At 35.5% G+C, this 26,913-nt stretch overlaps 1 protein-coding gene across 8 annotated transcripts; it reads right to left on the reverse strand.

The window, feature by feature from the left end:
• Positions 1-282: 282 nt before the first annotated feature.
• Positions 283-25,455, reverse strand: LOC126972848 (transcription factor Dp-1). 8 transcript variants are annotated; one of them, XM_050819943.1, is made up of 8 exons: positions 25,373-25,455; positions 24,486-24,603; positions 23,564-23,726; positions 17,877-18,089; positions 14,774-14,922; positions 10,121-10,203; positions 7,988-8,071; positions 283-1,419 (listed from the first exon to the last, which is right to left on the reverse strand). In XM_050819943.1, the coding sequence occupies exons 2-8, from the start codon at positions 24,533-24,535 to the stop codon at positions 1,265-1,267; spliced, it is 897 nt and encodes a 298-aa protein (XP_050675900.1). In that variant the 5' UTR covers positions 24,536-24,603; positions 25,373-25,455; the 3' UTR covers positions 283-1,264. The 8 variants fall into 8 exon arrangements, with proteins under 8 accessions (XP_050675900.1, XP_050675906.1, XP_050675899.1 ...); XM_050819949.1 differs by having other exon boundaries at positions 17,877-18,074; positions 25,302-25,443; XM_050819942.1 differs by having other exon boundaries at positions 25,302-25,443.
• Positions 25,456-26,913: the final 1,458 nt, after the last annotated feature.

Consider the following 26,913-nt stretch of genomic DNA (forward strand, 5'->3'; position numbering starts at 1 on the left):
TCTCTTCATTAAAAATCACAAGTATGAGTGTTCTCAAAATAGAATTATTTTTAAATTGAATGTACATGGCCTGCTAATATTATTTTTGATAAATTGTTAAACATTTTATTTTGTCAATATATTATTATATTTCTGCAGAAACTGTAAAACAATAAGTAAAACCCAAAATGGACATCCTAAATTATTTTTAAGTTGTGTTGGTTAGAAAAATTATGATTTACATAATATACTAAATTGTTAGAATTTTTTTATATATAACAAAGAGATAAATAACACAATACATACTATGGAACATAATACATTTTTAATAATTATTTAGTCTTATTTTAATGTATCTATCAACCTAAATGCAATCATAAAATACAAAAATACTCCCTGTTATAATGATATTAGACAATTTGAATAAATTCATCACAATGTTCACTGATTATTATTTACACTGTTTATTTTTTTTTTAAATAAGAATTCACATTATTACTGCACGTAATATATTGCATGTATCTTAAAACAATACATTTTTCGTCATAGATGTTATATTTTATAAACATCAACAGCCTTACAAATAAACTTGGTAATAAGTTATACCTGAGAATAGACCAAGAATATGCAATTTTGTTTATATCACTGACAACACTGTCAGTACAATGATAGTTCTGAAGTTTTCCGATTGTCAAGAATTGTGAAAATTTCTGTTTGTAAACATTTTGCATATTCTTTGTTTATCCTCAGCTATGGCATTATACCATGTTTATTTGTAAGGCCTCAAGACTTCACTTTTCAATTTTATGATTTGGCTAAAACATCGACAAAAAAATACTTGTTAGGTAATGCAAATTACTATCCAATTTCGGAGTATTATAAGTTTAACATGCACTTAGCTGACTCCTACTCACAACAGAAACAAACTTCATACTTAACTCACAAGATTTACACTTTTCAATACATTATCTTCCACAACCTAATAAGAAAGGCGACAGAAAATCAAATCTGTAAATGTTTCCTTTTATGAAACCCCTAGCACAATTTCCCTAATATTCTTAACTCAGAAAGTATACCATCTACATTTCTGAAGTAATTCATATTCTGAATGGGATATCTTTAAATGAATATCTTATGAATGAATTTTAATCAAATTACTTCCATCTTTACTGTTTATTATTTTTATACTTAGTATAATATAGACGAAATTCATGTTACATTCATAAATGAGGTGTTTTTTTATAATCTGTTTAAGTTCTCCACAGCCGTTGTGCTCTTAGCTCTGCTAAACATCAACATCACTACTGTCCTCACTGTACTCATTCACATCAGCCTCATGGTCATCATCCGCCTCTACTTCACCAAGCTCTTCATCATCTACGTCTTCATCAATCAACTCCTCTTCAAGTGCTAGGTTTTCACTCAAACCCTTTGCCATTTCTGAAATTATATAATGAGTATATCAATACATCAATTGATCAACCTATTTGTTAATTCGTGACAAACTGTTAACACGCCATGGTATTCTCGCCCGTATTACTGGCCGTTTCGGGTCTTGGTTCCGTGAGCGTCAAACCATGAACAAACAAACGAGTTTGCTGTCTTGTTGCTATCTAAAGATTGCCTCGGCAATATTTAAAAACTTTGTAAAATATCAATTTTAAACGTGATATTAAATACGTATCACGTTTACGCGTACATAAAATTTATTTATTAATCATGTTTCCCTATGTGTAAGTTTATATAATATTCTAAATTAAGTATCTGTATGTTAAAAGTTTTGAGATGGACTTTTGTTCGTAAAACATATGTTTTACGATTAGATCATATGATCTTATGATGTTGTACCGCTAGGATTTAATATACACTGGTTTTTGTACATTTTATTTATATTGTTATGAAAATAAAGATATTTTAAAATTGAATTGAAAATACATCAATAAAAAAAAATTAAATTTAGATAAATTATTGTCACTGATTTGGCTGAATGCATAAAAACCGTTATTGCCTTGTCCTCTAAAAAAAAACTTTTCGAACAAAATCAAATTTCTGCATTTTATTATGATTTAGATAATAAATATGTCTAGACAGAGTCTCTTGCTGTTAGACAACCGATAAAAATAGGCCTGGAATAATACTTTAGTGTGCGTGACAAGCTACGTCATACACTCGCGATTTGTATGACAATGTGTGTGTAATAGTGTGCGTAAATTGCTCTAAATGTAGGTTAGTTCTAAACATATTTTTGTCTATCTAGACACTATAAATGATCTAACACGAGTAAGACTGGCCATTCACGACCGTTCTAACATACCGAAAGAAGTGCCGCCCCGCCAAAACCGACAAATGATAAAATTTTTGCGTTTGTTGCGGTTTGGTGGATATCCAAACAGTTGTGCGTCATCTGAATGGAACGATCGTAAAGCATTCACGACCGCTATCTAACAGGCCAAATGAAGTGGCGCCGCGACAAAAACTGGCATCCAAACAGATCGAAAGCCAGCGCGACACGCAAAGTCCAATCGTCGCTAATGCGTCCGCTCCGTTGGATTCCATTTTGTGTTTAGTCTGCTTCGAGATATCACGCCGTGTTTTTAGTTGGAGAATACATTTCAAACTATTTAAAATGCTGATATGTCTTATGCGGACTTCGCTATTTTAGTGTGAAACTTCAGCGAAATACAATAATTCCTCTTCAGATTCAGAACTCATCGTAGTAACAACACAAACAGAACGGAAAGAACAAACAAAACGATTGCGAGTATCTTCAGTTCTAATAAAAACTTTCTACATTAATTGCATCACCGTAATTTTAGGGAAAAAAATATCGTGGATGGCATAACGGAATTCAACTCTACGAACGCTAACGAGGACCACTTATATGATGTGAATGAGGTAACCAATATCGTAAATAGCCTGTTAGTGGACTGCCCAAAACCTATACGAATATTTCGACTTGGGAAGTAATATTGTACCCCACTGTAGTGTAGACTTAAACCACTAGAACCATCATAGAATCACCACTCCTACGAATCTAAAGAAAGACAATTTTCATACAGCTATCATTGAGTCAACTTTATCAGACCATAAGATACAGAAATAAAAAGTATACGACCACCAAAAACACAAATAGTACAGTACGAGTCTATAGATTTTGGGAAACTATATAAAATGGTTGAATCGATTAAAACGGCGATGTTCGAAAATAAAACAAGCAAATACAGAACACTTACACAACCACAAAATGAATGGAGCAATAGACAGATGATAGCAGGAATTAATGAAAGTAATAAGTCATGGAGTAGACAAAACCCTTAAAATAATTAAGAAGACAAGAGAAAAATATAATTCCGGTGAATTCACAAAATCCCATATAACCCCAAAAAAGTGGAGATTAATCAATAACCCCTTTCTAGTAAAAATAATCAACTAGAAAAAGACATTAAAACCAAGAGACAACCTGGCACAAATAATCAAGAAGACAAAAGAAAAATATTATTAATACGGTGAATTCAAAAGAACACACATATAACCCCAAAAAATGTGTAAATAACTCAACAACCCCTTTCTAATAACAAAATTGTTAGTATCTGTGCCCCTCCAAAACTTACATCTAAAAACGGCATTGTAACTACGGACCCAATAGAGGTATGCGAAATTTTTAACAATTTCTTTGCAAATATAGGGACATAATTGGCCAACGAAATATCAAAACAGTTTCATAACAGTAACACATACACATTATTCAAAGTTAACCACAACACCAAACATCACAATTTAAATTGAATTGAAAATACATCAATAAAAAAAAATTAAATTTAGATAAATTATTGTCACTGATTTGGCTGAATGCATAAAAACCGTTATTGCCTTGTCCTCTAAAAAAAAACTTTTCGAACAAAATCAAATTTCTGCATTTTATTATGATTTAGATAATAAATATGTCTAGACAGAGTCTCTTGCTGTTAGACAACCGATAAAAATAGGCCTGGAATAATACTTTAGTGTGCGTGACAAGCTACGTCATACACTCGCGATTTGTATGACAATGTGTGTGTAATAGTGTGCGTAAATTGCTCTAAATGTAGGTTAGTTCTAAACATATTTTTGTCTATCTAGACACTATAAATGATCTAACACGAGTAAGACTTGCCATTCACGACCGTTCTAACATACCGAAAGAAGTGCCGCCCCGCCAAAACCGACAAATGATAAAATTTTGCGTTTGTTGCGGTTTGGTGGATATCCAAACAGTTGTGCGTCATCTGAATGGAACGATCGTAAAGCATTCACGACCGCTATCTAACAGGCCAAATGGAGTGGCGCCGCGACAAAAACTGGCATCCAAACAGATCGAAAGCCAGCGCGACACGCAAAGTCCAATCGTCGCTAATGCGTCCGCTCCGTTGGATTCCATTTTGTGTTTAGTCTGCTTCGAGATATCACGCCGTGTTTTTAGTTGGAGAATACATTTCAAACTATTTAAAATGCTGATATGTCTTATGCGGACTTCGCTATTTTAGTGTGAAACTTCAGCGAAATACAATAATTCCTCTTCAGATTCAGAACTCATCGTAGTAACAACACAAACAGAACGGAAAGAACAAACAAAACGATTGCGAGTATCTTCAGTTCTAATAAAAACTTTCTACATTAATTGCATCACCGTAATTTTAGGGAAAAAAATATCGTGGATGGCATAACGGAATTCAACTCTACGAACGCTAACGAGGACCACTTATATGATGTGAATGAGGTAACCAATATCGTAAATAGCCTGTTAGTGGACTGCCCAAAACCTATACGAATATTTCGACTTGGGAAGTAATATTGTACCCCACTGTAGTGTAGACTTAAACCACTAGAACCATCATAGAATCACCACTCCTACGAATCTAAAGAAAGACAATTTTCATACAGCTATCATTGAGTCAACTTTATCAGACCATAAGATACAGAAATAAAAAGTATACGACCACCAAAAACACAAATAGTACAGTACGAGTCTATAGATTTTGGGAAACTATATAAAATGGTTGAATCGATTAAAACGGCGATGTTCGAAAATAAAACAAGCAAATACAGAACACTTACACAACCACAAAATGAATGGAGCAATAGACAGATGATAGCAGGAATTAATGAAAGTAATAAGTCATGGAGTAGACAAAACCCTTAAAATAATTAAGAAGACAAGAGAAAAATATAATTCCGGTGAATTCACAAAATCCCATATAACCCCAAAAAAGTGGAGATTAATCAATAACCCCTTTCTAGTAAAAATAATCAACTAGAAAAAGACATTAAAACCAAGAGACAACCTGGCACAAATAATCAAGAAGACAAAAGAAAAATATTATTAATACGGTGAATTCAAAAGAACACACATATAACCCCAAAAAATGTGTAAATAACTCAACAACCCCTTTCTAATAACAAAATTGTTAGTATCTGTGCCCCTCCAAAACTTACATCTAAAAACGGCATTGTAACTACGGACCCAATAGAGGTATGCGAAATTTTTAACAATTTCTTTGCAAATATAGGGACATAATTGGCCAACGAAATATCAAAACAGTTTCATAACAGTAACACATACACATTATTCAAAGTTAACCACAACACCAAACATCACAATTTGTCTCAATTTACTCCGAGTACTATAAATGGTCTCCACATTCATAGACATCTAGAATCCCAACACAAGTACAGGAGTGGCTGGTATACCAACATAATAAAATCTATTAAAAAAGCTAAATATATATAATATGGTGTGTAGTTTGGTAGCTTATGGACCATGCACCGTGGTGTCCCGTTGAAATAAGAATAGAATAGGAAAGCGAATTCGCTCAACATCTTTAAAGGAAGGCTGATATATCATTTATAAACTAACGAATAAAAAATCTTATATTATGTACCTACAACCATATCTTGTAAATTGGGCCACCGCCTTAAAACCAGAATGCAGCAATGAGTAAACTCACTTCTCATTCACTGATTTGATGCTCCCATGTAAGTGACGATTGTCTTAATGAGAAATAAAGTTCTTTAAACCGAAACAGAGGCGACTTATTGGCGTGCGGCGAGACAAACGGCACGTCCGTGAATGGCCAGCTTAACCTTTAACATTCCGGGCGGGGTTTTTTATTTTTTTTGACAAACGAGCGTACGGACACCAGAGGAGCGTTGCCGGGCTTTAAGGAAGGTGTATGCGCTTTTTTTGAAGGGTACCTTCAAATGACGTATCGTCCCGGAATCACCGCACGAGGAAGCTCATTCCACAGCTTTGTACGTACTAACGTGGAAGAAAGCTCCTTGAAACCGCACTGTGGAGGACCGCATCCTCACCACCTCAATGTGTGGCGTGTCGTGCGTAGGTGGAATTCGGCGGCAGGAATCAGGTTAAACAGCTATTCGGAACACTCCTCGTGATAATTGCGGTAGAAGACACACAATGAAGCGACTTCTCTACGCAACGCCAAGTGATCCAGCCGTTCACAGAGCACTGGGTCCCCCACAATTCGAGCTGCTCTACGTTGCACGCGGTCAAATGGATCGAGTTGATACTGGGGTGCGCCAGACCAGAGATGACAGCAATACTACATGTGTGGCCGGACCTGCGATATGTAGAGCGCTAGTATGTATGCGCGGCCGGCTTGAAGTATTGCCGTGCTCTATTAATGACGCCCAGTTTCTTTGAAGCCAATTTGGCTTTGCCCTCCAATTTGGCTTTGACCACGCAATTGGCAATCGCTCGAAATTTCGAGACGCAGTATTCCGATACTAGGCGAGGCTTTAAGGGAAGTGTTGTCGAAGAGCGGTGATACGACAAATGGGGTTTTTTTAGTGGTAAACGCGCAAACTTAAGCAGATCGGGGTTTAAGCAGATCCCACTTGTTACGTTTTCAATTTGAATATAGCTAAGATTTCACGCTTCCAGCTAACCTCAGTAGTTAGTTACCTGCTTACTTTTTTCACATAATACATATTTTTATTTGTTTAATTTTTCAGAATAAGTGTAGTGTAATTGCAATAATGAATCGCCAACTCTCAGACAACGCACATAATGTTAGTGATGCTTAAAGTGAAGAAGTGCAAATTGGTCGACAAAGAGTTACCCAGTTCTGATGAAGCTGGTCCTAGTGCCCCAAAAATGAAGCGAAGGTGCTATTTTTGTCGTAGATTTAAGATAATAAAGAGTACTACTGTTTGTAAATCTTGCAAGTTTTGTAAATTTTACTCTGTTGCAATTACTTACTTTTTGGCATGTCAATCTAAAGAATAACTTATAATGTTAGAATTGAGGCATTGTAATTTTGACTTTTCTTAATTTTTATTATTAATTTTGTCAGAGATAGTAGAGTAGATATTTTTGTTAAATATTAATTAGGTAATTACTCAAAAAAAATATGAATAAGTCCTATTCGTCTAAAGGCTGATTACTGTTACAAATAATATATAGTTTTCATAAAATCCTTATATAAATGTAAAATTTTGAAATGTGCACGTAAGACGACGGAACAATACCATAAAAAACTCGTGTAGGTTCTCAAAGCTTAATCGTTTAGAAAATTAAATCATATTTATTTGCATTGACTATTAGGAAAACGTGTTATGCAGCAAAACCGTGAGACGTTTAAATATTTTACCAGTGGGAGGCTCCTTCGAACTGGATGGATGATTATAGATTATGGGTACCACAACGGCGACTATTTCTGCCGTGAAGCAGTAATGTGTAAGCATTACTGTGTTTCGGTCTGAAAGGTACCGTAGCTAGTGAAATTACTGAGCAAATAAGACTTGACAACTTATGTGTCAAGGTGACCATCGCAGTTGTAGTGCCGCTCAGAATTTGTGGGTTTTTCAATTTACTGAGCGGCACTGCATTGTTATGGGCAGGGCGTAACAATTACCAACAGTTGAACGTCCTTATTTTCATTAAAAAAAATTATAATATTCTCACTGATCACTCAGTAACTAATAGAGGAATCCGGAATTTCAGACTTACGTTCAACATAACATTCCAATGCTTTGGGGACCATACTCTTTGCTCTCTCTATATCTTCATCTGAACATTCCCCTTTGTCTAAACCTGTAAACAATACAAAATTTATATTGTACAAACTTTTCAAGTAAACTTATGAAGTCCTATTATTATTAGCACATATAAAGGTATTTTGTTGGTGCAATGCTGATTGAGTTATTTATACCTTTTTGGTCTTAATAGTGATTTTCATTATTATAACACTAGAAATAAGGGATTGCTTGTAACTAATTCTAGTAGGCTTCATAAGATACATAATAGCTTTAAGGGTAAATGTATACACTTCTACAATAAAGTCCCAGCCACTGTTCAGGCATTATCTATAAATAAATTTAAATGTTTTATAAAAAAAAATGGCTCTGTCGTAAATCCTATTACTCCACTGCTGAATATCTAAATGATCGGACAGCCTGGGACTAGATTGTGATTATTTTATAGCGATAGAAATGACTGTACAATATTGTATATTTTTATTGAAAAGAGCGCAAAATAAATAATGCTGGGAGAGTTTCTTGCGCCGGTTCTTCTCTCTCAGAGCGCCATTTGTTTCCGAAGCGGTAGTAGTATCTAGTAGTATAAGATATGACATCAAAAAGAATTCTAAAGGAATCAATTTTGAGAAAATAAATGCCTTTTATGCCTTTTTAGAAAAGGCGGACAAACGAGCGTACCAGTCAACTGGTGTGAGGTGATCACCGCCGCCCACATCCTCCGGCAAAACCAGGTGAATCACAGGAGCGTTGCTGGCCTTTAATGAAGGTGTACACGCTTTTTTAAAGGTACCCATGTGATATCGTCCCGGAAACTATGTAAAAATCATCTCGGTAGATATCAAAGTTTTTATCTTAAATTGCTATATTAGTAATAAAAGTGCTAATATATTTTTTTTTGCTAGAAATCAAGGCACAATCAAGAATAGATCCTAAGATAACTTTAAAAATCATGAATAAGTAAATTCTTATAATGATATCATTTTTTATATGTGAGATTCATTTTATTACAGTATAGCTACGAGGAAAAAAATTGCTTTAATTTTTTTTGTTCAATCTTATCATCATAACATTGAGGGCATGGAATTCTCTCGAAGTAGTCTAAAAATTGCGTGGATTATTGAGACTCGATGATCTTTCTTTACACAATACAAACAAATTTAGTTACAAAGTAAACATTAGATTTTTTTTTATGAAAATAAGGGACGAGACGAGCAGGACGTTAGAATGCAATACTGTGAAAGAAAATAATTATAATCTACAATTTATACAGCATTATCAGATATGATTAAAATACTGTGTAACATGGTAAGAAAAGCAAATTTACAATTAAGAAAATTTATTGAATTAGGCGTTACTTTGCGGAAATCCATAATTATGCAAAATCTGGCACGAGACATCTCTTACGAGTCTCGTGCCAGATTTTGGCGAGACAACACGTCCTGAGGGTGCCTCGTGTGGGGGCGAAGCACATGTCGAATTGTTTGAAGGCGAATATTGGCGGAATTAACACTAAAGAAAAACTTAAATCATTTGTATAATTTTCAATTAGTTCAAAAAAAACAATTGTTACTGTAAGTGAAGTGTAAGTGATATCTACAATTCTGTGGCACATCAAATTTGTCTCTCGTGAGGTTTCGCCTACGTAAGTTGTGTAGAAAATTTTTTTCTGGCGATTTTGTTGGGAAAGGTACATTGTAATTAAATGTGCAATAATAATAAATTTCATATTGTAGTACCAAGAAGATGGATGAATGGTTAAGGAATACATTCATTTGTTTTTATTTAGAATAATTATCTTATGTGCCAACTCTCGCTGACTGATTTGCCAAAACAAATGCGAAAGCATATTTCGATCATTGCGTTTCTTATGATAACAATGTGGACTACTTTCTTTAATGCATCAAAGGCACTGGCATATTTGACAATTAGGTAATCATTTTAAGCGATCCTTTATTCAAAATTATATATTTTCAGGAAATAAAAGTGCATCAGTCATCTGTACTATAACATTGTCACCGAAGCTTATCAGACTGAGCATAATGAGAACTGAGCGGGTTGAATGTCAAAATAAAAACCTGTACAATACAGTCATATAAAAACTTACCAAATAATAATCCCATTCTCTTCAATATATCTATGTCGTCGTGTATTTGAAACCTCTTATTAAAATTAAACATATATTCTGTCCTGAAACAATGTAACATGAAAAATTTCAGTTCTATTAAAAAAAATACGAAAATCTGAAACTGAAGAGAAAATTTGAGAGAGAAAAGGTTTGATAACTGCTACACTGTTTTAACTGCATATTCACTCCATTATTATTAGAAGAAAACGAAATTAGAAAGGATAGACAACACTATAAAGAGATTAAAATGGCGATGGGCAGGACACACCTTGAGAAGCAATATATCTAGATAAATGGACAAAAAATATGATAGACTGGTATCTAAGACAAGGGAAAAGGAATCAAGGAAGACAACTCATTAGATGGGAATATGATTTAAAAAAAAGGATCAACATGGAGACGATCTGCTCCGGACCGATCACAATGGAAATTTCTGTAGGCCTATGTAGGAAGACAAGCGAACGATCTAGAAGATTAAGAATATCACTTATATTAGAAAATTACTTAGATTATTATTACTTAGCTTAGAATATTACTTAGTTTATATCTTATATTACATTGAGAGCAAAATTCAAAGAAATTAACATCTTGACTGTTGCTTCTCAATATATTCTTGATAATGTAATGTATGTTCATAGGCACATAAGTGAATTTGCCAGAAACTGTCATAAACATAATGTTAACACCACGAACAGACATATACTGATGATGCCTACTACTCGGCTAAGTCGAGTTAGTAAGTCTTTTGTGGGGCGATGTATATGCTTTTACAACAAGATCCCAGAAAGTGTTCAAAACAAAAGTATTACGTTATTCCAAAGAATTGTTAAAAAACGTTTGTGTGGTAAAGGTTACTAAATTATAAATGACTTTCTTAATGATACCACAGATTGGGAATGGAGCGACCGCCCTCAGGCTATTAAATAATAAGTTTAATTGTACAATGTTACTGGTACTTTAATTGTAAAACATATTTTTGATGAAAAAAAAAAGCCCGCTGTGTTTGTTGCGCCCATTCTTCTCAGGCCTGGCCAGGCATTCATTTTGGAATGGGTGGTAGTTTTTTGACTTTCAATAAGTGATTTCACATCCTATTTTGAATAAAAATATTTGAATTTGAATTGTACGAATCTTACATTGTTTGCAATAAATACTTTCCATATTAAACGCAAATCCTTGAACACATCTCTAAACTAATGACTTGTGAAGCCGATCAGAGGATTCAAATTGAGAAACAGAAGAAATTCTCCCTCTCAACATATGCATAACTCATTCATATAAAAATTTATCTCAGAACAATCACTCATACACACTCAATACATAACTCCATATAAAAGTTACGCTTTCAACTATTCTTAGTTGTACATACAATATGTTCATAATAATTATCATAATTACATCTATCAATATTAAAATTAACTGCCGTAAAAACAAACAGCTCTTGGGAGTACTCTCTGTATAAAAGCCAGTAGAAGACACGCAATGAAGCGATGTCTCTAAGCAGCGGACAAACGAGCGTACGGGTCACCTAATGTTAAGTGATCACCGCCGCCCACATCCTCTTGCAACACAAGAGGAATCACAAGAGCGATGCCGGCTTTTAAGGAAGGTATACGCGCTTATTTTGAAGGTACCCATGTCGTATCGTCCCGGAAACACCGCACAAGGAAGTTCTTTCCACAGCTTTGTAGAACGTGGAAGAAAGCTCCTTGAAAACCGCACTGTGGAGGACGATACATCCAGATGATGGGGATGATATCCTAACTTGTGGCTTGTCGTACGAAGGTGGAATTCGGCGGAAGGAATCAGATGGAATAGCTCTTCGAAATTGAATTCACACTTTCCGTTATGAATTAATTACTATTTAATTAGAATTCGAACATTTTACTAGCAGCATGTGAATGTCATACAACGCTACTTCTCTTCATTTGGTCTGTGAAATGTCACACCCAATGAAATCTTATAATTCAAAAATATTCGAAATATAATCTTCAAATCAACGTGGAGCGAAAAAAACATATTTTCTCGCCGCTTAGCGTGCGTTTTAGTACTACACTGGCATTCAAAAGTAAGTTTCACACTTTTAAAATTGGGATAACGTTTTAAGTTCACAAGATATACTTTCGAAATAAAAAGGACTCCAAAGAGAATTTTATTTTGCACATAAAAACTTTATAGTCGGTAACCTTCTTTTAAGAATTGGCTGAAAAAAAACATCAAAAACAAAACCATTCCTTTTTCAAAGTGGACGTTTCCGAATTACAATTTTACCATTCACATTTTTCTTTCTGTTTTAAATTTTTTTCAAGATCGATGGGGCTTGTTTTAAAAATTTATGCTAAAAAGCACATAACATTTATTTATCATGCCTCTTTCAGTTGAAGAATGTGCTAGGATCATGGCTTTTCTGGAACAAGGCATCAGTATGCGTCGCACTGCAAGAATGGTGGGTGTGACGGTACGAACGGTCCAGAAGGTAAAGCGAAGGTACGAAGAGACTGGACACCATCTGAGGAGACCTTGTAATGGCAGACCCAGGTGTACCAGTGCCCGAGAAGATCGTTATATTATTTCCACTGTGTTAAGAAATCGCCAACAAAATGCAGTTGAAGTCCAGCAACAGCTACTTCAGACCCGGAGGGACTACATTAGTGACAGTACAGTGAGAAGAAGACTTGCTGAAGCAAATTTGAAACCCCGAAGACCAGCGAGTGGCCCAAAACTCGAGAGACAGCATCGAGTAGCGAGACTGCGATACGCCCGTGAACACATGCAGTGGGATGAAGAAGAATGGTCAAGAATTTTGTTTGCAGATGAGTCTCGATTCTCCCTTTACACTTCTGATGGAAGGCGAAGTGTTTACAGGCGACCTGGTGAGCGATACCTTCAAGCCTGCATCTCAGAAAGAGTCCAATACGGTGGAGGCAGTGTACATGTATGGGCTGGCATATCTTCAGAAGGTCGCACAGAGCTAGTAGCCATAGAAAATGGCACCCTCACTGGGCAAAGATATTCTCAAGAGATTCTCAATGAGTATGCAGGGCCGTACTTAGCAAATATGGGTGATGGATCGATGCTGATGCATGATAATGTCCGGCCACACACGGCTCATATTGTACAAGAGTATATTCAGGAGGTCGGTATCAGCGTGCTGGCTTGGCCATCAAGAAGTCCTGATCTCAACCCGATTTGAACACGCCTGGGATGAGCTTGGGAGGCTAGTCAGAAATCGCAGACCACCACCTACTACCCTCAGAGCACTAAAGCAGGCCCAGGAGAATATTCCCCAACATCGGCTCCGAAACCTAGTGTTCAGTATGCCAAACCGGCTCGAAGCTGTAATCAGAGCTCGAGGATGCAATACCAGTTATTAAAAATTAAATAACATGTAATATATTTTAGTTGAATTTTTTACACTAAACTAAAAATGTCTATTTTCATTGTTTGATCTTTTTTAAGTTAAAAATGTTACTAATGTATAATTTTAGTTTCTAAGAATTAAAGCCTATAAAACTTGCAACAAAACGTTTTTAATCTTAAATCTCTACCTTCTATGGTTAAGAAAAAAAGATAATTTGAAAAGTGTGATACTTACTTTTGCAGGCCAGTGTATTTCATCAGAGACTTTATACTTAGTGTGATAAGGTATTAATTTCCTTGGAATAATTTATTGACAAATCACTTGTGAGCATAGACTTATGGCCGTTTTCAATAACCTATCCTTGATAGGTAGGATAGATAATAACCCTTAGCTTCACTTACTAGAGGTAGACAAATTTATCCCTTTACTCTTACTCACATTTCAATAACCTATCGACACATAGCATTGAACTATAACTAATAATATAACTATGTTGGACATAACTATGTATAGATAAGATCTTGGTATTAAACGGTGATATCAATATATCCGTAACAAGAGATAATTGATTGAAAACGGCCTTAGGACATACTAAAGACGAGTTGCCTCCACAATATTATAGATAGAAATTGAAAAGGGGTAAATATTTATAATACCTTCTTTATATCATAATAGTCTAGTGAAATCACATGGTTATAGCGTGACGAACACCATTGAGGTGACGCTTAGCTGCAGTAACACAAAGTACCACAGGCAGGATTCTTGAAAAAACCCCAAAATTTCTGAGCGGCACTACATTTTCGCTTGTCACTTTGAGACATACTTGAGACCGAAACACAGTAATGTTTACACATTACTGCTTCACGGCGTAAATAGGCGCCGTAGTGGTACCCATAATCTAGCCGGCTTCCTGTGCAAAGGAGCCTGCCACTGGAACTCCCTCACTTTTATTTTTTTATTCAAGGCGAGTGAAGTGGTTGGGCCGCTAGTACATAATTCATATTTTGTAACAGTTTCCAGTGGGAGGCTCTTTTGCACAGGCTGCCGGCTACATTATATGTATCACAACAATTGAGATACAGAATTTTAAGATTTTTCTTGCGCTTTGAAAAATATTTATCCTCACAAAAGCAAGTAATAAATTTTAAGTTACAATACATAAACCTAATCACACCCTATAATGTCTAGCAATAATTTTCTTAACTTAAGTCCTATGTGTTAATGGTATGCCTATTTCCTACATATTTCAACATATCAAATTGATTACTTACTTATCATTAGATATACTGCAGTCAATGAGAGCTTTATCACTAGTATTAACTACAATAAACGGTAAATGGATTGCCGAGGAGGGTGAAGGCTTGACTCCTTTATTCTCCGCTTCCTTATTCCGTTCTACTAGACTTTTGAATGATATATGCTGAAAGTTTACAAAAAAATTCAATATTAGTATTAAGTAAGATAAGATTTTTATCTACACCATATCTACCACTATGCTTTAAATCATCTATTAAAGATTCTGAAACAGTTAGCTTATTGCCAACATTAAAACACCCTATGTCCTAATAACCATTACATCATCCAAACGGATGATATAATGTTGTACTGAATTTCATAACAACACTCCTTTGTTTTTTTTATCCCTTCATGTGCAAAGAGTTTCAACAGACAGCCACATTCTTATTGCTCGATGAGTGGTATCTGTATGAAAATCTGTGTGTAGATAATCACTTGTTTGCAACTGTTGATTATTAGGTATTAGAACACTCATGTGATACAATTATCCACATTCGTGTTTTAATACCCCTTATTACACAACAGTTGCACAAATAACTAATATTATCCATCTACAACACTAAAAATATAAATGAGTTGCAATCATGTTACCAAATCTACATAATTTATTAATTAATCATATTCTCTTCAAAGAGCGGTTTTTAGGCAAATACAAAATGTGGGATGATCTACCATTCTATTTATCTAATAATATGTTCTCAAGATCTACATGATTTGGGTTACGTCTAGTTTTGCCCACACTCTTGCAACCCCAGAGGAAGGAATCAAGTGTTTTTCAGTCTATATGGAGAGTGTTTAAGATCCTATTGACACTTGGAAATATCGCACCAGGAAGTTGAATATATATGAGGGTTAGTTCCTTGGAAATCGCATCATAGAGGAACAGCGCACACAATTGCCGTCGCTGATATATTGTTTCTTGGATGTGGTGCGAGTGTGATATTTGAATTCTGCGGCAAGAATCATGATAAACAGATCTTCGGAACACTACCGCTCATGTATGCGGTAAATACGCACATTGAGCTGCTTACTGAGTTTACAATTTGAGCAGGTTTCCGTTGCTGCTTGAGCTGATACAGGAGTGCACCAGAATAATCTATATGTAACCCGACCCACGATTGCTATGAAGTATTCCCTCGCTCTATTGAAGACCCCAGTTGACGAGCGCGGAATTGGCAATCAGTCTAAATTTCGAGAGACAGTAATCCAAATAGACAATAAGTTAATAAGTGTAGTTTTGTCTTATCTTACAAAAAAAAATGTTTCAAACAAACTTCTGAGGATAACAGCTGGTTGATCTTACCACCACCCATTTTCCCCATTTTGCGTTCTTCACACGAGTATTTATTTCCATATAATATGCCAGATTATCCGGTACTGATCGACTATTTCACGAGAGGCTATGACGGGTGTATAACCATATCTCCAGTAGTTACTAGCGTCAGCATCATGGATATTAAGTAGAAATAATGAGGGGAAAAAGTACAGTCTTGGGTAAAACTAGCGTTCATGGACTTTAGGTTCGACCAACAACTGTCGACAACGATCTGTATTATACGCATAGCGAGGAAGCTAGTGATGCACTTGCAAACCTCTCGGGAAGGACATAAGGAGAAGTTTCGAGAGAAGCGCATTACACTATCAGAGGCCTTAGCGATATCCAGACTAAGTGGCAAGCTTGCTATCGATGACCACCGCCTGGTGGCGTCGAAGGGCGATCCGAAATATAGCGGCGGTTCATGATCTTCGTGGTTTTTGAGAGCAGAGAATACATAGCAATAGGCTTGTAGTACCTAAATCCGAACTGATTCCTCGGATGGATAGGGGTTCACTTCGGTGAATCCTCCAATGAATATCGGAATAAATATTAGAGAAAGTGCTCGGAAGATCGGCCGTCTACTTTGCCATATGGGTAAGGGTGTTTGTTATTCTTCATGGGTATCGGCGATAGGGTCTGCTGGCTGAAGTAAAGATAGTTGAACAATTTTCGACTACGCCCAGAACTTCACGGGTGATCTGCCACCAATTAGTACAACAGAACTTGGTTTGCCTTCTATATATATATTGGCTACTGTTACAGCAACACTAGGATCACCAGAAGGTAAGCACACATATGCCAATTTGCTGGCTGTCCATACGTGGCAGGTATCTTGTGTTCTGCGACGTGGGAGTTTGATAGGCAATACATTTATGACCGGTAGTCAGAAGACGGTCGTCAACGGAGGCTTAGTATCTCTGTGTCAAAGCAGAGGTTTCAATAAAAAGGATAACTTTCTATCCTCTCTATCCACAAAAATAGTTAAACCTCAAAGCAGCTTTCTTTTGTTTGGTGCCACTGATTTTAATGGGATGACTTGATGATGTTAATAATAATATTTTTTCAGGTTCGTTCAGAGGTTACATTTATGAATCGAAAATTAAATCTTTAACATAGGCATAATTCAATTACGCAGTTGTGGTTTTCTTTTACGAGCTCGATCATTACTTTTGCAGTTTGTTTTTAAATTTATAAGTCAATTTCAAAAATATAGTAGCAAGGAGTATTCATATATTATAGAATGAAATTTGATTTTATACGAGGAAAAATTAATGAATCCGTACGTATTATTAGCATTGAATTCTTAAAATTATTTTAATAAAATGGTTGTTTATTACATTTAATTACCAGTTTTATTTTAATTATTTACACATCAACATTTGTCAACATCTACTAGGCTGTATACCACGATAGCACTATCCCGTTGCCTAGTTTCATAGTGGAAAAAGTCCAGTTGAAAAAACGTTAAATTTTCTGGAAGTATGTTGAAATGAACATAAGTATGTATTATTATTTGATTTGTTTTTAACTATTTCCCACAACTGTATTGAAAACCGGCGTGAGAGACACGAGTGCATAGGTTTATGCAAATTCTCGACATTAAAAACCCACTCCTTCAGCTCAGGCATGTTAATGACAGCTCATTTGCAATAACCTACTTTCCACCCATATATCACAATGTACTATTTCAACATTTGTGGTCTAAAAATGTAAATATAATCTTAAGTTACCTGTAGTACAATATAGTACAAAACAATTACCTGTAATATTAGCTCCTGGAGTTGCTGTGTTTTCTTTAATATTTGTTCTTTTTTCGTTTGTTTTTCTTTTTCCAAGATCGTGCATTCTTGCAATGAGTTAGTTGGAAGACCTAACCACCTAATTTCTTTTTTGTCCTTTGATATAATATTCATTGCCATCAATACATTAAGTGCATCATACACTCTCCTACGTATATTCTTTTGGTCATATTGCTGAAACGTGAAGTTTCTCTGTATTACATTTAAAGACAGTTAGGCTTATTAAATATTTTGAAATAAAATTATCAATGTAATAAGTACAGTTTATAGTTTTGTATGTATGTAATCTTTAAAACTATCCATTAAAATATTAATATTTAGAATGGATAAGGACTGCACATTGAAAAGAATTAAATAAACATAATTTAAGTTGCCAGTAATATTAACACTCAACATCAGAAAATATCTTAATTGTTTAAAATTTCTAGCAGGCATTCAATATTCCTTAGACTAGAGTGACTAGGTGCGCGTTTCTGTTTCTTTTTAAATGAAAATAAGGGACGAGACGAGCAGGACGTTTAGCTGATGGTAATTGATACGCGCTGCCCATTTAAATGCAGTGCCACTCAGGATTATTGAAAAACCAAAGATTCTGAGCGGCACCACAACTGCCCTCGCCACCTTGAGACATAAGTTGTCAAGTCTCATTTGCCCAGTAATTTAGCAACGGGCCCTTCAGACCGAAACACAGTTATGCTTACACATTACTGATTTACATTAAGTGATCCAAAACATTTTATTATACTACTAGCTGCCCCGACAGACGTTGTTCTGTAGATAGTAAAAAAACAACTGTTTTATATTTCAAAACATCAAAAATTATTTCGTAAATATGCTCCCTGTTGTTAGAATGAAATTGTTTCACAGCGGCACTGTCAAACCGTGCGTCACTAAATTCTCTCAAAGAAAATATGTCCATACAAAACAAATATTGAAAATAAAAATATTTATGGGTCCCAAATCGAAATAAAAACTACCCTATCTCTCAAGTTGGACCAAACTGCACTCCATGAAGTAATCACCATTAAAATCCGTTCATTAGTTTAGGAGTCCATTGAGGACAAACATTGTGACACGAGATTTATATATATTAAGATATTAAATGTAGAACTCTTAGACACTCTCGAGGCTGCAGCTTGCTGTAAATTATTATTTATTAATTTTTCTATTTATTTATTAACAAAAATACTACTTTAGTAACAGAAAACTGTTTTCACGAAGAATTACATCCTATAGTTTCAGTCAAGTGGTGGACATCGAGGATGCATTGCAGCCGTACAGCTTGCTCTTAATATTATAGGTCGTGAAGATGAAATGCTTCTTTCAGAATAAGTTGGCATAGAATGCTCACCGCATAGAAAGAGGCACATGGAATATCAATCCAGAACTGGAGGGGTCTTGACTGGTATAGTCTACGCTTCGACCCGCACCCATTCAGATCTTAAACTCCGCACCGGAAACCCGGAAAACTTTCAACTCGAATTGCAAAACCGCTTCAAATGCCTCGGTGACTGGGTGGAAGAGTATAATAACAGGTTCGTGGAAGCTGTTTAAACCGCTGGTTCTAAGTTCAGCAAGGACAGCCGTTCAAAAAGAACCGGAATATTTGATGGCAATAAGACGTCAAATGGCCCTTCAGTCCCTGGACGATCGCGATGCTTCAAAGTATAGGCAGCTAAATGGACAGATCTTCAAATTATTGACTCGCAATATACGTCGACATAACATAGAGAGTGTAAATACGGTGACAGAGCGTAACAAAGGCTCTAAAGTTTTCGGACGAGATTTGTCTGTTGAGCAGAGCCAACTGACGAAGCTGAAGACCGGTGACGGCAGGGTCGTTTCGTCTAAGCCCGAAGTATACACCAACAGCTATACACGACCGCTCGGGCACTGTTACGAAAAAGACCCAAGAGCCAAATTAACCCGACACTATACCGTAGATATCCCAGACGTCGCCTGTACGAGATAAGTATGGCCCTAAAACAGCTTAAAGCTTAAGCTTAAAATGGTGGTACTCCTGTGCTTAAGATCCTCCAGAAGGTATTCAACTCCGTAATCCTCGAGGATAAAAGCAACGCAAGCAGGGTAGAGAAGTATTGTGGTGATGTTCTTCAAAAAGGGCGATAAAACGCTTTTCAGAACTTTAGACCTACATCTCTTCTGAGCCATGTATATAATCTGTTTTCTAGAGTTATCACGAATCGTCTAATGCGCAGGTTCGACGACTTCTAGCCACTCGAACAAACCGGATTCGGAAAAGGCTTTAACACCATAGACCACATACGTACGCTAGGTCAGGTTATACCTACAGTACATATACTTGTTCTTGCTCGGACATTGAGAGGAGTGCTCCGATCTAGTACAATCAAAGTAATGTACTAGTAGTCTCGTAGTCGGTACTATTAGTACACTAGTACATTGGAGATCGATGCAATAAAAATTTGCGGTTTATATTTGGTTTTCCTTCATACTTCGCAGGTTTAGGACTGTCATTATAGTATTATTCCACACAGAATATAAGCGCTGCTGTACTAATCTTCTAATATAACTATAGTAGGTACTACTAAGTAATAACAATAAATTGACAAAAATTCCCAGAAAAAATACAATGGCGACCGCGTTAATCTTTGTTAAGTTTAAGTTAAATCCTTGATAAATAGAACTATGTGAGAGGACCGCGGAGTTTATAGCTTCGTGTCTCTAATTCATTCATCTCGTTCACCGTTCCATTAATCAGTCGTTCTCGGTAGGTCGGCGCGGAGTCGGTACTGTACTACAATGTACAAGATGAACGAAGTCCTATAAGCTGAAGGAATGGTTCACTCTCATTCTGTGTACGGAATTAATTCTTAATAGTACTTAGTACATGAACTACAAAAGTCTAAACTACAGAAGACGGAGGAGTATAACCAGCCACTGTGCTTGACGTTCGTGGACTATGAGAAATCAAGATCTGGGCGGTGATTCATGCTCTCCAGAGGGAGCCACATTGACTATCGATATATCGAAGCGTTGAAGTGTTTGTAATGAAACGCCGACATGTCAGTCCGCCTCCAGAATCAGTTCTCGAAGCCTATCTGACTGCAGCAGAGAGTCAGACGAGGCGATGTCATTTCGCCGAAGCTGTTCAGAAAGGAAGTTGTCTGGTTAGATGTCTTCTGGACTGGGCATCAATAATCACTCATCTTCGATTCGCAGACGACATCGTAATCATGGCTGAGACCTTGGAAGACTTAAGCCATATTTACGAGTGGGAGGATCCTGTGCACAGCATGCCCGCTAGATTATGGGTACCACAACGGCGCCTATTTCTGCCGTGAAGCAGTAATGTGTAAGCATTATTGTGTTTGGGTCTGAAGGTCTTAACATCTTATGTCTCAAGGTGACGAGCGCAGCTTCCCAAGAAGTAGTTCAGTTGCAGAGACTTCCTCAAAATGAACATAGACAAGACGAAGATCATGTTCAATGTCAATGTAGCACCTACAACTCAACAATTGGGAACTGTACTCTCGAAATTGTTGACGAGGATGTCTTACATTGGACAAAGAATCCAGTAAGGCAAGGTCCAATTTCGCGAAAGAGGTGACTCCTCCAATCCAACTTGGATGGGCGGCTTTGTTGTCCCAAATGTGGTATATGTCTGAAGACGAACGTTTTCAAACAGTGTGTGTTCCTAGTGATGACTTATGGTATTCAGACGTTGTTGCTAACTATGGGCCTGAATAGAAAGCTCACGGTCGCTCAGAGGGCAATGGAGAGTGCTATGCTTGGAGTTTCCCTGTGAGATCGGATAAGAAATGAGAAGATACCTAGGAGAACCAAAGTATATAGCCTAAATGATTGCAATACTGAAGTGGCCAGTGGGCAGGGCACATAGTTCGACAGACAGATGGTCGTTGAGGCAGTAAAGTCCTCGAATAGCGACCACATACCGGTAGATCTTTGGGGGAGGCCTTTGCCAGCAGTGTACATCTTCCGTCTAATATGATGATGATGAATGGATAACAATAATAATAGGCGAATCAGGAATTTCGCATGACAATGACTGCCATGTTGATTTACTAATAAAATCCTGCAAAATACTTAGAACATAATTCAGTATGTATCAACTGGAGTGCACCTTGCAAACTCATTGCAGTTTCTCGTAAGTAAGTGTCCAAAAATTACGTCATTTTGAAGAAAGAAATGATACTTTGCAAATGCGGAGGGAATAGAGAACACTAAAGAGTAATCTAACTACACAAAATAAACTTGAAAACAAAATAAAATGGATGATGCGGGGCTCGAACCCGCTACCTCTCGCGTTCCGTGCGAGCACTCTTCTACTGAGCCTCTTACAATTTGAACTAAAGTTTATTGTCTAATTTTTTGATCGATTGATTGCTATATGCAAGAAAGCTTCTGGATAGGGTGTTGGATTGCAGTTTGTTCTAAAGTTAAATGTTGTTGTTGGTGGTTCATTACTAGAATGAACCCAGATTTTTACTTCAACTTCAACAACAACTTCTACTTCTAGTAGAGAATCATATTGAGGTATGTATGTGCTATATGCCCATTTAATAGAAGCTGGAAATACTGCTAAGTAGTTTCATCAGTTTGATTGTATTGTTTGGTTCAAATATTGTTCCTATAAAAATAGAATGATCAGTGAACTCCACAAACCCAAATGACTACAATAATATGAAAAACACTTTCTATACATATACATCAAGAAACTTGACATATTGCTAAACTATTTTGCTAAGTAATACAGCTTTTTTTGATGTGAAACCTTTTTTAGTGGTGTTGAGCACTTTTTAGGGATGGGTATAAAATATTAAGCTCGCGTCAGGCCACGTGACCTGATAGAAAATTCGTAAGAAACTCATTGAAATTATGGATGGGTATAGAATGTTTAACTCGCGTCAGTTGACGATGATCGAAACTTCGTAAGACAGTCGATGAAATTATGGACGAAAGTTGATTTTTCTGAGAGTTAAATTTTTCAATATAAAATAGTTCTGAAGTGTTTAATTTTTATGTAATATAAATTGTAATTTGTTTATGATAGTGCATTAAATGAATATTGTATTTAACCACATAAATGCTTGTTATTTTATACTGATAAATAAAGCAATTCATTAATCTTCAAGTTTTCACTTCTGCCGGCACTACTGGAGTACAACCCTTATTTTTTTATATATTTAAATGTGAGTTTGTGTCTTTCACTGTCACTACTTAACCACTGAACCAATAATCATGAAATTTAGTACACATTTTTGTAGGTTTAGAAAAGCAAGTTGAAAAAATTGAATTTATACACTATATTCCAATATTTTTCAGTTGCCAAAGTTCCACCTTCATTGCAGGCACAATTTCTTATTAATTATGTATATCATGTATTTGTAATAAGGGGACTTGTTTCAAATAAATGAAATTGAAAGAAATATCATACAAATGTCGATTTGATATTATTGAAAAGCTGTTTTAACTGTTTAACTGCTTTCCAGTAGCATAATTTTAAAGTTCAATTAAACTAGTGTAATTTTCAAGATATGCCTTAGAATATTACTTAAGATATCTAGGCATTAATGTTTAAGTAAGTTAATCATGTAATAATTAATTGTTTTGATTCTTAAATAATCTAATTTCAATTTTATACACACCTGACTGTCTGACGAACCATGAAGTCCAAATTCCAGCACTAACTCATCAGCTACTTCATTGTATGATGTGTTCCCCTTGCTTCTTACCTTTTCACAAACTTTCATTGAGAAATGTCTCAGACCTTTTCCAACTTTATCAGCATGTTTACGCCTTTTTGTTGTGCTGAAATATAACATTATCTTTAGGATACAAATTACACTTAATAAAACTTTTTAATATCTTTCAACACAATAAGCTACCCTCCATTGTAAATTGGGGTAGGATACATATTTCATTGAAAGCAAGGCAAAAAGACAAGCAGTAGACTAACTTCAATCAAAAATTCACAGAACTCTATCGAAGACATTATTGCAGAAATTATTAGTGATGGTCTGAGGGTGTCAATTTATGCTGTGTAACTTTGTAGGGAGGACAAAATATTATGTCCTATTTATTTTAAATATGTGAAATGACATTTATTTGAAATATATGACTTCTCATATTATTTTATAATCATCAGCTCAAGCTATTGGAGCATATTCAAGAAATCAGTAGCATACATAAACTATGTAGTGAGTATCTATTCTAACAATATTAAGTACATTTATGTACATTTAAGCAGGTACAGCTGGAGGATAATAACTCATAATCAGAGATTCATAGATGGCTCACAATTTCTGATAATCTATTCTCATTAGAACAATAATATTAATAAAAATGTTATTTAAAATACTTCACCAAAGGACATGATTGTGTTTATAATGATTAGCTAAAGCTATTTTTTAGGGGAGAGGACAAACAATCATATGCATGCAAGTGATCACCACAATCCATTCTCTCTAATAACACCAGAGGAATCACAAGAGCTTATAGTGTCTAAAAAACATATTAGAGAAAGTAGTGTCAAATACAAACAGCTCTGCACTACTTAATATTACTTACTATTCAGCAGGAGGATCATTATCAGAGTCATGCCTTCTCCTTGTGGCCATAGTTATTATAACTGTGAATTATTAACTAAAACCCTAATTAGTTTTTAATTTGTTTCAACTTTTGTCATCTGAAAATAAGTTTTAATTACTGCACCATTCTTATCAATTTTAATTGTGGAAGAAAGAACATTCGATACTATGCGGATAATGATAATTATGGCTATTTTTAAGTCGGAAGCTCAAAAAAATATTTTTCTAAACAACATTTAGAATTATACATCGATAAAGTTAAGTACTAGACCTGCACATTGAATTCACAACAAATTTGGCGCCACTTTTAACATTTACACGCAATCGTATTATTTTGAAAACATTAATATTTCTTGTAATGCATTGTATTGGTATACGATTTATAACTTAGGCGTATCTAGGGACACATTATTAGTCAGTAATCTTCAATTTTAAATAAAAATAAAAACCTTGCATCGTCAAAATGGCGACAAATTAATTTTCCTAAATTCCTAGAAGGAAAGTACATACAGATTTCTCATTCCATTTCACATTAGCTTACAATGTTATGGAGTTTTTTGGGCTTTTGCAAACAATAAAAGTAAACTGAATACATTATTGCATTGGTAAGGTTGTATGAAAAAGTGGCGGGTAATGCGCGGCGCCGGTGTAAGAAATTACCAGCTGATTGAGATGACGCTGTAATACTTGTCTGATTAGTGATTACAGTTCTAACCTAAATCACTTTCTTTTACAGCCCCTTTACTAGATTAAAGGTGCATGACATTAAGTATATTAGGGTAATTGTATATATTACCAATCACAACGATTTATCACTTTAATCTAATGCAAGGTTTATCTTTAAAAAATTGTCATTGCTTAACTCACTGCTTTCAATATTGCTAGCAAAGGCGCGAAACCAAAAGCAAAACTGAAAGCTAGGAAAACACCTCCACAGTCCATATGACCAGATGTTCGACCACAGAATATGAATTCTAGTACCTGCTTGACTTTTTTTCAGTGCTACCATTTCTTAAATCAGATTGCCTCATTCTTACTTTATTTATCGCAAAATTTCCCTTAAACTTAAAAAGCTCTTTTAATAGTTCGAAGACTTTTTCGTACTATTGACTTATGCGTTAATTCAACTTTATATGGATTTGAATAGACACAACTAATAAACCATCCTTGCAAGCTATGGCTTACAGTGCTTCCAAGAACATCTCACTTGGGATAGGAAGCGGTTATAATCCTCCATTTACGACGGCCAAACAATCCCTCTTATTCTTTTATTCAAGTATTAGCATCTTATCAATTTATTAAATTCCTTATTGAAGGTTAGAATGAACACCTACTTGCAGAGCGCCGTTTGAATAATTATTAATTTTTTGGAGTTTTCCTTTATTTATATCAGTTTAAAGTTATATTTTAAAAAGGAGAACTATTACAAACTTGATCTTAGGGCTCAAAGAACTACAGGTATAAAGATGAGCGGAGGGGAGGGAACTAGAGGGGACAACAGAAGCTGTTGGGTGTTGTTATCGCATCTATAGACGTGGCAACTTGCCATTCGTAGCTGTTTTTGTGCGCTCCAAAAACAATTATTTGTTATTGTTTATTTGCAATTAATGTTCATTTAAATAAAACGCGAGCAACTGTAACTGTGTTTTTACATTAGATTTTTGCGTAAAATTTACATTTTTATTATTATTATAATTAACCCGACGTTTGAAATCGAGAGAAAGGAGACAGGAGACAACAAATCAGCAGAAAACTATTTTACATTTGATAAGTGAAAAGTAAATATTTTCGCAATATCCATAAAAGAATTGTAGGCGTGTTAGATTTAGTAGCTCAGAAAGCGTGAGTATTGATGATTTTTGGTGAGTATTGTCACTTAATCGCGCGGATTGTTACATGCGTTTAAGTGTTGGAAGCTCGTGATGCTGTCCACGTATACTTGTCTATGATGCACTGCATTTCAATTTGTATTATGGTCTTTTACTTTTGATGTGCGGTGTCATTATGTATTATATTTTCTCATATACAAGTAAACACAATGTTTTCAAGTATTACTTACGTTTTAATTAATTGCTATAGCCGCTAGTCCACCCTATCAGTGGTGGTTAGCAGAGCGTGGTTGGATGAATATCTAGTGGTAAATGGAAGAAGTATATTTAAAATAGTAAGTAAATGAGAAAATAAAAAATCTAAAATGAGCTCGAGTATCAGAAGCAAAGAACCATTGGCAAAATCAAATAAGGATACCTGGTGCTTACAAGCACAGGCGATTCTCATAACATAACATTTGTGGGAATACGCTAGTGGTGAAAAACCGTTAGCGACAACTGCGACTGCCGAAGAAAAGAGTGCGTTCCTAAGGGAAAGTTAAAGGCAAGGTCAGAGCTACTTTTACTTATATCTCCACC

This window comes from Leptidea sinapis, chromosome 27, assembly GCF_905404315.1.
Source record: "Leptidea sinapis chromosome 27, ilLepSina1.1, whole genome shotgun sequence".
Lineage (NCBI taxonomy): Eukaryota > Metazoa > Arthropoda > Insecta > Lepidoptera > Pieridae > Leptidea > Leptidea sinapis.

Excerpts from the sequence above, each read along its gene's own strand:
- LOC126972848 (XM_050819943.1), bottom strand. The coding sequence starts at position 24,535 with ATGGCCACAAGGAGAAGGCATGACTCTGATAATGATCCTCCTGCTGAA. Across the intron at positions 23,727-24,485 it reads AATGATCCTCCTGCTGAATA|CACAACAAAAAGGCGTAAAC; the intron begins GTAAGTAATATT and ends GTTATATTTCAG. Across the intron at positions 10,204-14,773 it reads TGCAGTATATCTAATGATAA|GACAGAATATATGTTTAATT; the intron begins GTAAGTAATCAA and ends ACATTGTTTCAG.